The following is a 15,642-nucleotide window of genomic DNA, read 5'->3' as shown; positions in this document are numbered from 1 at the left end:
GTATAAATAACTGTTTAGGGATAAGAGAATCACCTTATAGGTTAGGTTAGATTGTACGCATTACGTTATTATGCGTATGTTCGTGAACCGTAGGGATAAAGTACATGCTATATTATTATACGAATAATTCTTGTTGTTAATTGTATAATAATTTTAATAATTATTGTATATTATTGTATAATGTGTAACACGAGAGTTTATGCAAAAACGAAGACACGCGAAAACGCCAAAAACGTATAATACAGAATAATATAGTATACCCACTGCATTTGTGCATGATGATGTGCAAGAAGGTGGCGAAGGATTTACAGCATGGGTATTAACGACTGCAGCTCAGTTTATTTCGGTAGTCTAAACAAAAACAGAGATGAGAAAAAACATTATAGTGAGTCATATACTTTTTATATGTTGTATCATATCATATATTATATTAGTTTTGCTCGTTTTTGTTATTTTATACATTTTATTTTTATTAATTAGCGACAGCCGACAAGTCCTATCTATAATATACCTAGATGATTGATAAAGAATAATCATTTAAAATTTAGATAAAAGGATTTTGGAATAAACAACAGTTCGTGATATTATATTATTATGTCTATTCCATTCCTCTACATTTGATATAGTACAAACTACAAAACTGTAAACTCTAATAAGTGAACGCCGCAATAATTGGTTAGGATCCATTAAATCCATATTTTTCAAAAACATGGATTAATATTTTTGGAAATACGTTCTGCTCCGGAATGTACGAAAATCAAGAACTATGATTTCCATTTAAGAAAAACGGCAGGCCCGAAAGAATTTCCATTTTTGAATAACATCTCAAAATTAAAATTACGTACATAATAACCACTCAATTTTAATAACGTATATTATATTATATTATTATATTGCCTCCACTCCCACTGGACTTTGTATTGAAAAAATAAACTATACTAATAATCACGTGTACGTATTAAAATAGGCTTAGTAATAATAACAATAAAGGATAAACAATTTGTTTGTTCAACACTGACGTAGGTATGCTCCAAAAATACAATGCAGGTTTGCATTCAAAATAATATTTGATATTGATTTTTCCAAAAATATTAGCGCACAAATATAGTGTAATAAAGTTGGAATCATGTGCGTCTAAATCTACTCAATAAAGAACATTTTATAAAGAAAAGTTTGGTTATACTTTTTAAAATAACGAGAGTTGTGCAGAATAATTAAGAGTCATCCAGCCGTTATAAGGTGCTTACCTTGTATGCGTTTCGTCTGATCGGAGTGAGTTTTGAGTGCGGTCTCTAGCAAGTCCTCGGCAGCTCTGGTATCGCCCAACTCCCATAATGCTTCAGCCTTGTAAAGGACGGCGTTCAGCGATCGGTCGTTGAGGTGCAACGCTCGATCGCAATCGCTGACGACTTCGTCCATCAGACCCAAATTGATCTTGGTTAGCGCCCGGTTGGTGAACAGCACGCAGCTATCTTTGCGCACGTCGATGGCCTAAACAATAACAACATGATATAACAATGATAACATTCATAACAGTGTCGTAATTGGTATAGTGGGTCATAATAAATATATTAAAATAGTGCGTAATCCTCTCCCCTATATTATAACCAATATTATGCATAGGCACTATAATGTAGGTATACTTTTATGCAGTATCTATATACCTGAGTCTTGTAAGGAATACTTTTCAACGAATATACTCAGAGTACATTTCTGTTTATTTGATCAAAATTAAAGTAAAAATATATTATTTATTATAATTGAATATAAGTACTATATTATCTGCAGACTGCTGTGTAATATTATTTTTTCTTTATTAATTAACCCGCGGCAACTTAGGCCATTGCGTGGTCTTTACTGTGGGGAAGGGTACTGTAAGTTTAAACACGTGTGTTTTGGTTTGACAGATGTTTTAGTGGGTGCCCATAGGTATCTGCCATTCCCGGGTAGGGGATGGAGGCACTACTATCCGGACACCGTGACTTGCCCGAAGAAAAATGCCACCCGTGGCCGGCATCGAACCGGAGTCGATGTGCGTCGCAACCGTCGCTTCAATCCACTCGGCCACTCCGTACCCCTTTAATATTATTAATTACATTAGAAAATCGACATCCCGCTGTGTATTTAATTTTTAAAACATCGCAACTTACGACAATTATTGAACAGTAAATTTGATTCCTCACTATCGGCTATCTGTGTTTACAAAATCTATGAATATTTATTTTGGATCGATGAATAATATTGTGCTTAATTAAAATGCCACGCATCGTGGGCAATGTTATGTCACATGTGTACAAAAAAAAAGTCGTGGTTTTTATTTTAGAATAGTATTGCGACACACGTTCGTCGCCTCGTAGACCAACATAATAGAGGAGAGGTCAGAAAGTCAAATGGTCCGATATTTAATTTGAATTTGGAAAAACCCGTGACCTTATTATGGGTTAAAAATTAAAATAATATTATGCTCTATTTAAAATACTGCACAATAACGCTGAATGCATAGTCAGAAATATATTTTGGGAGGGGGGTTTATAAACCACAGTTTAAGTCGTACTAGATAAGTTCGGTTTTGGTTTTAGAAAAAACTGAAGTTGTAGGTAATACGAGTAATAGTAAAACAACAGCGATACAGAAACATAATAGATAATGTTATCATTCAAACGTGATTACCATAACTACGTTATAGTGTAAAAAAATTAATTATCGCTATACATCGTTCATCGTTCAGGGGGCTGGAGCGTGATTCATTTTCGGCCGAAAACATAGCTCACAGCTTAAATCACTACGCCCAATATAATATTCCGATATTAATTTCGAAAGCAGATTTGAATTCGTCACTAAATTATCTACGCTTTGACAATTTCAATTTTGTGATTTTTATTTTTTTTTTACTTAAAAATTTACTAACAAAAAGAGTAAAAATAGATCATATTCATAATTCACATTTAAATACATTGATATAGAATATGAAAAATGTACGACTGTTAAAGCATATAGAAAATTTAGAGGAGACTTAAAATATGCTTTCAAAATTTAAATCAGAACGTCCTACTGAGCGTAGTGATTGAAGTCACTGGCAGTATTTTTTGAAAAAAAAATGTTTGTAATTTTATAAAGCAATATATGGTGACATGTGCATGCGCGTAGGTAAAATTACAGACATATATCCCGGTCACTATGATGCCCTTATAAAACGTGATTAGTGCTATGAATTACACACACTAATGTTCATTTACTTTCAACACATTCACAAGACCCACATAAACTGAAATATAAAATGCCTAGTTTTTACTCCTTATTATTATATTATATATATATATATATATATATTACGCTCCAGCCCCCTTCACAGACAGAATATAATACTTGGCGCATATACTACTGCGGCTGTACTGCGAACGAGAAGTGGCGAGCTAGGTTGATGCGACGAGGTACGATGTGTATTGGTTTGAGCGCAACCACATTTTCTCGGCGAACAGAGTAAAACCGTGTAGGTAATTAAATAAACTAATACCAGAAAGTTAAGGATGAAAAAATTAAAGAGATACTTAACAAACAAACAAAAAACACTATAGCAACATTAATTAATGATAATAATTATTATAAAATACAATAAAATATACCTATTATGGCTGCTACGCTAATCGCGTGTTCATTTTCAATATATTCTTAATTTAATGGATATTTAAGTACGAATAATTGTATATTAAGTTATTATTAATATGTGTACCTACAACTCATTACTTACTATTACAACTTATTACTCTGCAGAATCTATATCATACTATTAATATTATTTACTATTCAGATTACAGGTTGATTATTTTAACAGTGAACACTTGTTGTATCACAAAGTATTTGTTTTTTAAAATATATTTTTTTTTTTAAATTTTGAAGCCATTACAAAACAAAACAGGTATTTTTTTAAATTTTTATCGTTCGTATTTAAAAAACAATATTAATATTTAATATACTTTTTTTTATATACGATTACAATTATTATAGAAACTTGAAACATTAAAAATATTCAAATTCAATAAATCTATTGGATACAGTGACCTTGACCTACTCAATAAGGAGGAATTCTCAACACTGACGACACTGATATTTTTAAAGTTTTTTTTTCTTTTGCTAATGACACTAATATAAGTACATTTCATTCAGAGCCGAAGTATTTTTATTAGAAATTCTGCACTCCACAAAATTCTAGTCCACTACTCTGTATTTAGTACTTATATCTAATTACCTAATTACTTGTTCAAAATTCATATTTTAATGCATCGAAAATCGAAATACTTGAAAAAAAATTCCATTTCGGATTGTGAAATTAAAAATGTTTAGGTACTGTTGTTCAAAAAATTAAAAACTTAAAAAATGAAACGATACAACTGGTAAAATATTAAAAGCGATTTTTTTTTTTTAAAAGTTTGGTTTTGTTATACATTATTATTATGACAAATTATGTAAAAAAAATTCAAATACGTTAATACTTTTTAAGACAGTAAGCTCTTACTCTTAAAATAATCAACCTCCTAATACATAATATAGGTAGGTACAGTAATACCGATGAACACTGAGGAATAAACGAAAATATTTTTCATTTTTTATTTTAATCATAGGAAGAATTTCTGTAACTATAAGATTTATTTTATTAATGTGAATGTTTTCTGTGGAAATAATTGTTTTCTATTGTGCACTTTGTGCAATACGCATTATATATATTAAAAGTATCTACCTGCAACCTGCCTACCTATAAATACCAGGTGATCCATATATGTCATATTAGTGTACACTAATTTATTTCTAAATTAAGTTTAAATATTTTTGAAAATATTATTTGATACCATTTTATAAGAATATTTCTGAAAACAATATTTTTTTACTATTTTTTATTGTTACAATTTTTTTTTCGAATGACACCATATTTTATTTCATATTCTGAAACAAAATTTTATTCTGAGTATTTTAATAAAGATCATTATTTGGACAAATAGTTTTAAGTAGCATTCAAAGTTTAGATTAGCAGAGTAGTGAAAAACATTTTTCGGGACTCCCCTGTACAACTCTACTCCGCTCATCATAATTTGAAATGCTTATAACTAATGAACTATATTTGTTCGGAAATTGATCTTTATAGATTGAAATACTCTGAATAATATTCTGCTTAGGAATTTGAATTTAAAATGTCGTTCAAAAAAGTAAAAAACTTTAACTTTAATAACAATAAAAAATGGTAAAAAATATAATAATCTTTTTCGGAAACGTTGTTTTAAAATGACATCAAATTATGTAAAATAAATATTTTTGAATATATGAGTGTAGACACTTAAATGAATCACTCTGTATATTTTATATTGTTATCTATAGGTAGTTCAAAGCCTAAAACAGTTTAAACTCAGAGTTATGTTGTTAGCATTGGAGATTATGTAAACACTAAACTGTATACAATAAGTAATACGTATATTAATAATTAATATCCGTAATTATAATGACATATTATAAATTATTGCGATTAACCAATAATATTGTGATAGTTATAAGTCAGCAGTTTAACGCAATTTTTTAGTTTATTTACAACTGTGTTGAGGATTGCTTCCACATCACGTTACACCACACCTATTACAATTTACAATATACCTACGTATACCAAGTACCATTGTAATCAAATCTTGGCCACGATCCCGATAGTTTAGAGTTAATGATTTCCTTTATGAATTCACTAAAGACGTAAATGCATATTTATAGAAATATGCAATATTAGGTATACCTACCTATGTATATTTTATTTCAGACTACGATAGAGATACGCGTTATTGACGGACAACGATGATCCCGATAAACGAACCACACTGGTTAGGCAAGAAAGAAAAGTAAACCCGAAAAAAATGATAATTTAAAAACTTGTCAGTTGTCAATCGGTAAAAATAATATACACCAACCCGTTTCTAAAATATGTCTTCTATTTGTGCCTATACGGTTCGGGTGAAGTATATTATAATAATCATCGACGAAGGATCTGCGGGTTATTATAGAATACGAAGGTTTCCCATTGAAATGTGTATAAAAGACAGTTTGAAACCCTTCATCGACCCTCGATATAATTTTTGACACATTTCTGAGACGTCAACACAACATATACTAACTATTTTGTACATCGCATAAAAGTTGATTCATTCATCGTGAACTACTGGCAGTATGTTTAGGAAATGTAAAGATTTTAAAATCATTATTCTTTTCAAAACATTTAAGTACATATACGATTTCACATTTTGCATTTTATGATTTTTTTTCAGTATTAAGATAACATCAAATAACAAAAATACAAAAATATTAAATAAAAATATTTTAAAATGCCTATTATACTTTTCGAGTCTTTGAGAATTTGAGATACTGCTTTGTTCACCACAAAAGAATCGCACACTATGTCACTATTACATACATGATACATAATATATTATATATATTACATTTGAATATTATGTACAACATTTTATTATTTTGTCTTCGCTTTATATATTATTATTTTTTAAACTCACATTTTTCGTTCAATGCTGGTTTCCAGATCTACCTATAGAATATAATATATTTTGTGCGCGTTCGTATTCATCGCGTACAATGACGTTATTTATAATTATTATCAAACACATATTATAATAAAATATATACTTTATAAGTCATCCTACGCGAGATATAATAATATTATAACAAGTTCTTATTTGACATTATATATTTATATATTGACATTTTTCGTTTTGAGTACGCGCGTTAATAGAATACTATATAATATGCGGTATTTTGCTATTATTACACAATCGTTTTCATAAATATATGGTGAGCTCATTTCGAGTTCGCTCTTTTTTTTCAAATTCGTTTTTTGATATCTATTTTGTACGTCAAGTAGGTACCTATTATTGTTGAATAATATACGACGCTCATCACTTCGTAATAATCATATCAATATTTAGACTTTCGATAAATATTATAATATCACCGTATATAGACATATAGTAAACGAATGATTATACTTCAGGAGGTAGTGACCTCCTACACACCTTACACATACTATATAGGTAGGTACTCACTTTGAACATTGAAATCGTATTAACAATAGTTTAATCAGTTAAATTACTGTCGAAATGTGCGTATACGTGAGCATACATATTTAAATAATATTATTTGTTTGTTTAATTAGCACATTTATCTCGTAGCGCTATTAAAACTTATAGTAAAATCAAACTTCGAATCCACACGGTATAATGTAATATTACATTATAATATATTATGTTTTCAAACTGCGTTATATAAATATAATCATTTTCTGTTTTTTTTAAAAATACATTTTATTTTTGAAATGATTTTTTAGATGATAGGAACTAGCGTTTTGAGAAAATAGGCTAGGGCATGTAATAATAGTCAATACTATACTCATTAATATTACTATACAAAATTTATTTAAGACCATTTGTCCAAACATAATATAATATAATAATATGTATCCTACGATTAGTATTCTTACATTATATTAATAGGAATCTTCAAGTACAATAAGTAAACAGTAACTATAGTGTAAAACTAAAACACCAATATGATTGTTTGTAAACAACAATTAATTTTTACTGTGCACAATTATTAATAAAATAATTAACCTTGATAAATCCAAAACTAAATTGTTCAGATAAGAAAAATAGAAGGAAAATTTCAACCCATTTTAGTCAATGATCTTAGTATTAAATATTTATTAATGCTTTTTTTTATTTTTATTTATAAAATACTAAAGTAGTTTGTATTGTTATATTCACTTTTTCCATTCAAAATAAAAATGTTGAATCCAACGTTCCAACGAATAATGTATATAATAGGTACCATTCTAGTATAGATATCTTAAAAAAGCGAGCTTTCCAAATAATGTTTAGTGATTATGCATGCAATTTGGTATATGTCCGTCCAGTTAGCACTGGCACATTATGCTACGAAACTGCGGTATCAAAAATTTTCTAGATTTTTCTAGCCCGGTTATAGATTTTGCTAGAGCCCCTAAACTGGACGGACATTTAAACTCTTAATGATATATAATTATTTACTTGATTGAAGTAGATGAGAGCTTTTTCATAGTTCCCTTTGCGGTACTCAAAGTTGCCCATCGTTTTCAAATAGTCTGAACGTTTTATTTCCTTTTTCTTAGCTTCGGACCTCTGTTTTGCATCTCTTTCTACGTGTGCCATAAATCCGGCTTTAAACAGGCGCAAATATTAATGCAAAAACAAATCACATACAACTTAATATTATAATAAAGACCACGAAATAAAATTGTTTATACAGTTAATTGAAATGCCCTCATAAAACCTTTCCACTTTAGTTCCAAAATATAAAATTAGGAAAAACTTTTTGTAGCTGTCCTACCTGTCATTGCAAATGATTCTGTTTTTTTTTTTTATAATTATGTTTGTAAAAAAAAGTATGTGTCGTATTTTTATACATTTTATGTTTTTAACTATTTATAAGTAAAAAAATAATTCGAAAAAGTAAAGCTCAAGACTTCTATGATCACCTTTTTGAAATGCGATTTTTTGAGAAATCTTTTCTTGGTGCACCCATACATGGTGACACGAAGGAGTCATGAAAATGTCAAGTCTCCTGCTATCATAGTTTAGGACATCGATTCGTCGGCCAGTCAATCAAAAAAGCAGTTTTATAGTTTTTCCCTAATTTTTCTAATTTCCGGGAAACTTGTCCTATTTTTCTTTCCATAAAAACCTTATTCTGAGTAATACGAACATTAAAAAAAAAGAGCTAAATCGGTTCAGCCGTTCTCAAGTGATGCGCGATTACTAACGAACACCATTTATTTTTAATTTATATAAATTAGGTACTAGTTTAACGATTACAATAAAGTATAAACAGTAGGTAAATACTTAAATCATATAAATCTATAATACTAATTATATCAATACAATTTTTAGGAGTAATGATTGTACGATTTTATTTAAATTAACATAATATAATATAATATGTGATATTATTATTAGTAACAAAAATTATATTTTATAAAAAAGAAATATTTTGAAACGGTTAAATTAGGATTTTTTTAGTTTTATCGTCGTGCGATGATCTCTGGATAATAATTATCAAAAATAAAAACAAATTGGATCCAATTCACGCGCAAGTATAGTACATTGCATACATATTATTTATAATCAAGCCTTAATTATAATACATCGAATGTTCACTACTTGGAAAAATGGCTTTGCATATTATTTATTATATACACAATATTTAAGCATCTCTATTACATCTCTATAAAAAATATAAATATTATATTGCTGTGCCAATGCATATGCAAATAGTTATTTTGTATCATTACTTTTGTAGGCCCTGTTTATAATTTATATTTTATTTACTTTTACATATGACTCATAAAAAAATATATACTGTATATAGATGGGTGGATAGATGCGTGTGCTCTCCAAAAACCTTTATGCTCCATAACTGTATGGGCACCTACGCAATGTTTATACAATAGTAAGTAAAACATAGCATGTATACACTACATACTGAATACTGCGGTATACGGTTGGCAGTCAGGTAAATACTTAGAAAAGGGATCGTCAGACACCAGGAATTCATCCATCGCAGAAGAAATATATATTTAAAAAAAATCATCTATATGTATACTAATTAATATAACTATATATCTACTGCAGTATACGTAAAAAGATTTTTTTTCTGTATATTTTATTGCCCGTTTATATGTATTTTTATTAATCAAAAAATGGCTCACTCTTATCACTTTCCTATGAAAAAAAGACATCAAAATCATCAGAATCAGAATCGGACACTCCTTCCGCAGACACTCAAATTTAATTAGTAAAGACTAAAGAGCCTCAACCAATATGCGATGCATGCCACAAATCACTAACTAACAACACATATAGTGGAGGAGTTGTACTCAAGTTATATACTTCAACACGCATATGGCTACAGATCCTGAACATGCCACTCAACATAGCAGAAGCTCGCCGCTCAATGAAGACCAAACAACGAAAATAATCAAATTTTTAAGAATCATCAATAGCATATCAACATTTTTGATTTAAAAATATGTAATTGAAAAAAAAATCGTATAATAAGATATACAAAATGTAAAATATTTTAATTTGTAAAACCTTCTACAATGTAACTATTACTTACTAAGTATTTAAAAAAGATAATAATGTAATAATGTATGGTTCAATGGCAGGCAATAACCTATGCTCTAAAAAAAAAAAATAAAAATCAGAAAAAAAAATAATGTATAGGTATTGGTATTACGATTTATGATAATACTATCGCATCACAGTGCAGTGTGCATAATATAATATACCTATATAGAGAACGACACCGGTTCTTACCTTATTCGATTTACAACGAAACCCCGGAAGTTCGTGATATTACATTTTCCATTCAAGTATACTACTGACCACGACGACCGTATAGGTTAGGATATGCCTATGTATAGTGTATGTACACAATATATATATATATATATATATATATATATGTAGGCACCTAACCTGAGCTACCTATATATGTATTTTATATACATATTATTATATTGAAAGGCACGCGTAAACGTCAGCGTATTTGTTGTGTGTACGAAATCAATTTGAGATTTACATGATACCTACATATAGCTAACTACAGTATCTTCCTACTATATATATATTATATTATGTTTGGTATATATAAGAACGTTTTTTCCTGTATATTTTATTGCAGTCCGTTTATATGCATTTCTATCAATTCGTTTTGTATATACGCTATATACTCGATGCTGTTTCCGGGTTTCACGACTACGTTATATTTATATTAGTATATAATATTATAATATATATATATATATATATAATATATTACGCTATATCTCCGACCGCTGCACGTTCTTTGATATCGAATCGATTATTAACGATTGAAAAATCGATTTTTACGAGAATCGTAAAAAACCATTATTTTTTAGTTTGATGATTTTTTTCAGAAATTTTCGATGATGGGACAAAAATATGTATTCGTTTATATAACGTCGTATATCTTGTACACTCGTACTTACCTATATCAGTACCTACCTAAAATTCTGTGTAGCATACAACACACATATTATAATATTATGTAGTATACTATACTAGCTGATCCCGTGCACTTCATTGCCCGTTAAATGTACCAACTCTATATGACTCAAACTTTGTTCAATTCGTTATTCAATATTTGGTGTATGGTTTTCAAAATTTATCTTAACTTTTCTGTTGACCGGAATAAAAATTTTGTTTAACAACAGTATATTATCGGACCCCGTGCTGTTTGTACATATATATCCCGTGCACTCCGTTTCCCGTAAAAAATTGCAACTCTTAAAAATGTATGATTGTTCAACTCCTTTTGGGTGTAACTCGCTGGCCGCAGCAGTAAGTGTAACTCTTCCACCTTGGTAGGCAATGTTCAATAATTTGATTCGGTGCTAGAGCTATTGTACCTGATCTGCCCAAATAACCAATGGAAACCAATAATAAATTAATAATAATTTTTACTGTAGACGCTGTAACCAATGGCAACTATTTATAAACAAAAATAAAATTTCCAATTTCCATCGTGAACCTCAAGATCCCTGTTTGAGCATATCTTTAAAAACAAAATTTTGGAAAATCCTTTCTTAGTGCCCGATGAAATAATTATAAAAATCTATCCTCGAAATTTCAAGTCGATAACTCAAATAGGTTCGGCTCTGCGTTGATTATTGGTAAGGTACGCTTTCCTTTATATATATAGATTATAGGTAGGTATATAATATGGAATTTAATTACGGCATTAAAAATGGCGTTTAATCTATGACCGGTCGCACTATGAAAATGACGAAACTTTATAATTTTGGTCTTAATATTGAGTTGATTTTTTTTATATTTTGTAATTTGTTTTAATGAATTTTACTTTTACTTATTTTTATTTCAATTAACAATGGTGAGAGGAGAGATTAATGTTTGATAATTTATTATCATCTTTTAGGAATATGCTTGTAATTACTATATTTACTGATGTTTGTAGGTTAATAATGCCATAATAGGTTGATTATTGATTAGATTTCATTTAGAAATAAGGAAAGTTCGTTTGTAAGGTCTTTGTATTTTGGTTGTGTCATCTTGACTTCTTAAATAGCTAGTCACACGTGTTTGGTTCTCGTGTAACATTAGCGTATGGGACGGGAATCGAACATAATATTTCTTTTTAATTAGTGTATTTAAAATACATTATGTGTTGTTGGGATTATTATAGGGGATTTTTAATATGATTTTCTATGATGTTAAAAATTGATACAGTGGCCAGCTGCGGTAGTTAAGTAGGTATAAGGTCCTTCGCATAATGTAAAATTAGGTGATTGGATTTTTGGGTTTGCGCCATTTTCAGTAAGGCGAGTTCCTTTGTAATCGGGCAAAGTAGTCATGAAAGGTTTTAGTGTGACCAAATTTTGACATCAGAGATACTGTATTAGGTGTTAATATTTGTCTTTGATATTGATTTAAATTTAATTTTTGAATTACAGATTGAGTCTACACATAGAAAATATCGATATTAGCATATTACTTATTTGCATATAATTTGATTTATGTATGGTAAAATGTTTGATTGTAGTAAAAAAAGCTTGACAATTTAATATAAAAGAAGTTATTCTTTCCGCAATTATAAAACATCAAAAATACATAGGTACATAATCCAAATTTTTTCGCGACTCTCTGACTTTACTCAAAAAACGGGTACACTCGACACCTACAATACCTACAGAAAATGGTGACTCACTCGGTTTATTAAATTAATAATTACATATTTTAGACTCACAATTTACGGCATGTTATTTTTTATATAAAGTCTTTTGAAGCTCTACGGTTGGATTAATTACAATTAAATATTGACTTTCCATTATACACATAATATCTTACTCTGTATAACACGTAGAATGTAAAATGATTGTCAAATGTGAAATTTCAAATATTTATTTTATTTAAATAGCGATGTAGAATAAATGTGAAAATAAACCATGATAACGGATCACATAGCTCGTATACCATTAACATGCATTGTATATATTTGTCAAGTACTTACACAAAATGTTCATTTAAAATATATACATATATATTCTACGTTGTTTACTGTAAATTAATATTATCTTACGGACAGATATTTAAACATCGAATGTAAAAATAAATTAAACACCTATTTACAAGATGATATCGAACGGTGTAAATGTGTAATGTGAAATAATCCGAAGTGTTGTCACTGGACGGCGGTCCCTTCACCTCAAGCCTACACACCTCATTTTACTTATTTATTTTTCTGCTTTTTCCGTCTCTATCTTCCACTTCAAATTATTTTTAAAAATACTGTACAAGTTTGTGTCATCAGTATAGGAGTTGCTAGGTGTAAGAGGGAGGGGGAGACTTTGGTCCTTAAAAATAATCATTCTAACAAAAAAATTTCCTCTTTTAATATTGTAGAAACTGATGATATTAACGGTTTAATACTGGATCGACTTCTATAATATTACACTATATACGCAAACCTTGTGTACAATAAAATTATAATATTTTTACGTCTTTCAAATAATATTATAATATTGTAGTAGGGTGAACAAAAATTAATTTTCATACCAGCATCTGAGGGTATTTCATCTTTGGGTTTGCCAAGGTCTTCGAAAGCCTTACGGTTTATTGTCGTACCGTTTTGCACAGTTTTCAGTGAACTCTCGTCCCAAGATTTTTCACCGTCGCCAAGCAACTCTTCTGCCCTGAGCATGCCTATTCTGGACTTGGCTTCATTCTGCGAACTCAAATCCTTAATAATACCACCTGTAAGGCACAATTATTAATATATTATATTATTATTGACTATTGAACTCACGCATTCATTCGGTGATATTAACACTTAAACATAAAAAAAAAATCAAGGCAATCAACTACCTACTGTGTGTGGCAAAGTTGAAGTTTTTGGTGAAAAAAATAAACCTTTCAATATCCTTTGAAAAAATTATTGTAATATCAACAATTTTATACGGAGGTATTAATTATGACTAAAATACTGAATTTATTATCATGAATTCCGACTTCAACGTATTTTGAAAATTAAAAGTATACATTTTCGTTTTTCTTAGATTTTGCAGTAAACAAAGGTAAAACAAATAAATCTTTAAAAAAAAATCTTCTAAGTCTAAACTTGTTTACTGCAGCTATATTATCTATCCAACAATATACATATAGAATTTCATATTACACTAATAATTTAAGGGTTGTATGCAATAACCAGACACCTCCATTTTTATCAAAAATCCGATTTTCATAGAATATTATTCAGGGAAAAAATATTTATATTTTGGTATCAAAATCAAAATCTTTATGTTATGATTGCTCATAAAAGTGGTAATCTCTATAGCAGTAGGTAAATATGTTTTCTAAAAAAGTATTGAAGTTGTTATTTTTCAGTGAATACCTACCTATACCTACCTATATATTTGCATACAGAAAATTAATTAAAAATCGTACAAATAACAGTTTTTTATTTAAAAAAAATATATTTACAATCAATACGAAACAAGGTATAATGTAAGTTTGGTGACATAAGAACATTAGACATAAAATAAAATGAATAGGAAGGTTTCCCAGCAGTGCCATACTGCCATCTGACCAGAAATAAAAAAAACAAATAATAGTTATAAGTTAAAAATGAGGGTTGGCGAGCAGAGCAAGCTGTGAGCAAAGATCCTTTTAGTTAAAAATATTTATATATTTTAATAAGATTTTATTCGGTAAATTAATTTTTTTTTAAATGTAGCATATTTTGCGTTGATTTTTAGTGCTTAAGTGCATAATATCCTTATGAGTTATGATTAAACAGTTTCTGTATACAGTATAATAGTATATACTTATCAAATGCACAGCACCGTCATAATAGTGCGTTGCTTATAAAATCCATGACTTTTGCCTATACCTACAGTAGGGTAACAGTGATATTATGTATACGCGGCTGCGACTGCAACAGTATATCGTGGTTAGATGATACTAGTTTGGAGACGATACGACAAAGTCGGGGTGTTAACGTGAACTTGACACCCCGAACTATATGTTTCGTTGTGAGGGTTGTTTTTTCAGTGTCGCGAATTGTTGCAATTAATTCGCAAAGAGACGATATACTTGTTCGGAGACGATACGACAAAGTCGGAGTGCCAACTTTACGACGGTGTGTTATTAATTATTATAATACGGCGTGCACCTACCTATGAGATTTACTTTGCGCATAGATTCTTCAAACTCTCCGTCGTCGCCCATGTGCAGGTTGGACATCACGAGACCAATTCAATGTATAAAGCTTACTCGGGTAGTTTCGTGTCTATTTTATATAACAAATAATACGTATTATACGACTATGCTTTGATGTGCAACGACAATATAAATGCGCTTGCTGCAGGCTGCTTACACGTGATTTGCCTATGTGTGGATTATGTCAAATGACGAATGCACGACTGTATTTGATAATAATATAATATTAAATGCCACATCGTATACGCGTAATATTGCCGTCATAATAATATTATTATGTGCATAGTTACAAACGATGATCCATCACGCACTG

General features: G+C 29.5%; 1 protein-coding gene across 3 annotated transcripts; it reads right to left on the bottom strand.

Annotated features, from left to right (window-relative positions):
- Positions 1-220: 220 nt before the first annotated feature.
- LOC100573463 (tetratricopeptide repeat protein 12-like) lies at positions 221-15,642 on the bottom strand. Of its 3 annotated transcripts, XM_008189431.3 has the most exons (6): positions 15,487-15,642; positions 15,287-15,399; positions 13,668-13,865; positions 8,082-8,230; positions 1,248-1,491; positions 221-351 (listed from the first exon to the last, which is right to left on the bottom strand). In XM_008189431.3, exons 2-6 carry the CDS (start codon positions 15,351-15,353, stop codon positions 320-322), a joined length of 690 nt encoding a protein of 229 aa, XP_008187653.1. In that variant the 5' UTR covers positions 15,354-15,399; positions 15,487-15,642; the 3' UTR covers positions 221-319. The 3 variants fall into 3 exon arrangements, with proteins under 3 accessions (XP_008187653.1, XP_029343315.1, XP_029343316.1); XM_029487455.1 differs by having other exon boundaries at positions 15,300-15,640; XM_029487456.1 differs by lacking the exons at positions 15,287-15,399; positions 15,487-15,642 and adding an exon at positions 15,005-15,195.

This window comes from Acyrthosiphon pisum, chromosome A1 (assembly GCF_005508785.2).
Source record: "Acyrthosiphon pisum isolate AL4f chromosome A1, pea_aphid_22Mar2018_4r6ur, whole genome shotgun sequence".
Taxonomy (NCBI): Eukaryota; Metazoa; Arthropoda; class Insecta; order Hemiptera; family Aphididae; genus Acyrthosiphon; species Acyrthosiphon pisum.
The sequence above is the reverse complement of the archived record's forward strand: the minus strand, read 5'-3'. Positions and strand labels throughout refer to the sequence as shown.

Excerpts from the sequence above, each read along its gene's own strand:
- LOC100573463 (XM_008189431.3), bottom strand. The coding sequence starts at position 15,353 with ATGTCCAACCTGCACATGGGCGACGACGGAGAGTTTGAAGAATCTATG. Across the intron at positions 1,492-8,081 it reads CTCTCATCTACTTCAATCAA|GCCATCGACGTGCGCAAAGA; the intron begins GTAAATAATTAT and ends GTTATTGTTTAG. Across the intron at positions 352-1,247 it reads TCAGACGAAACGCATACAAG|ACTACCGAAATAAACTGAGC; the intron begins GTAAGCACCTTA and ends GTTTTTGTTTAG.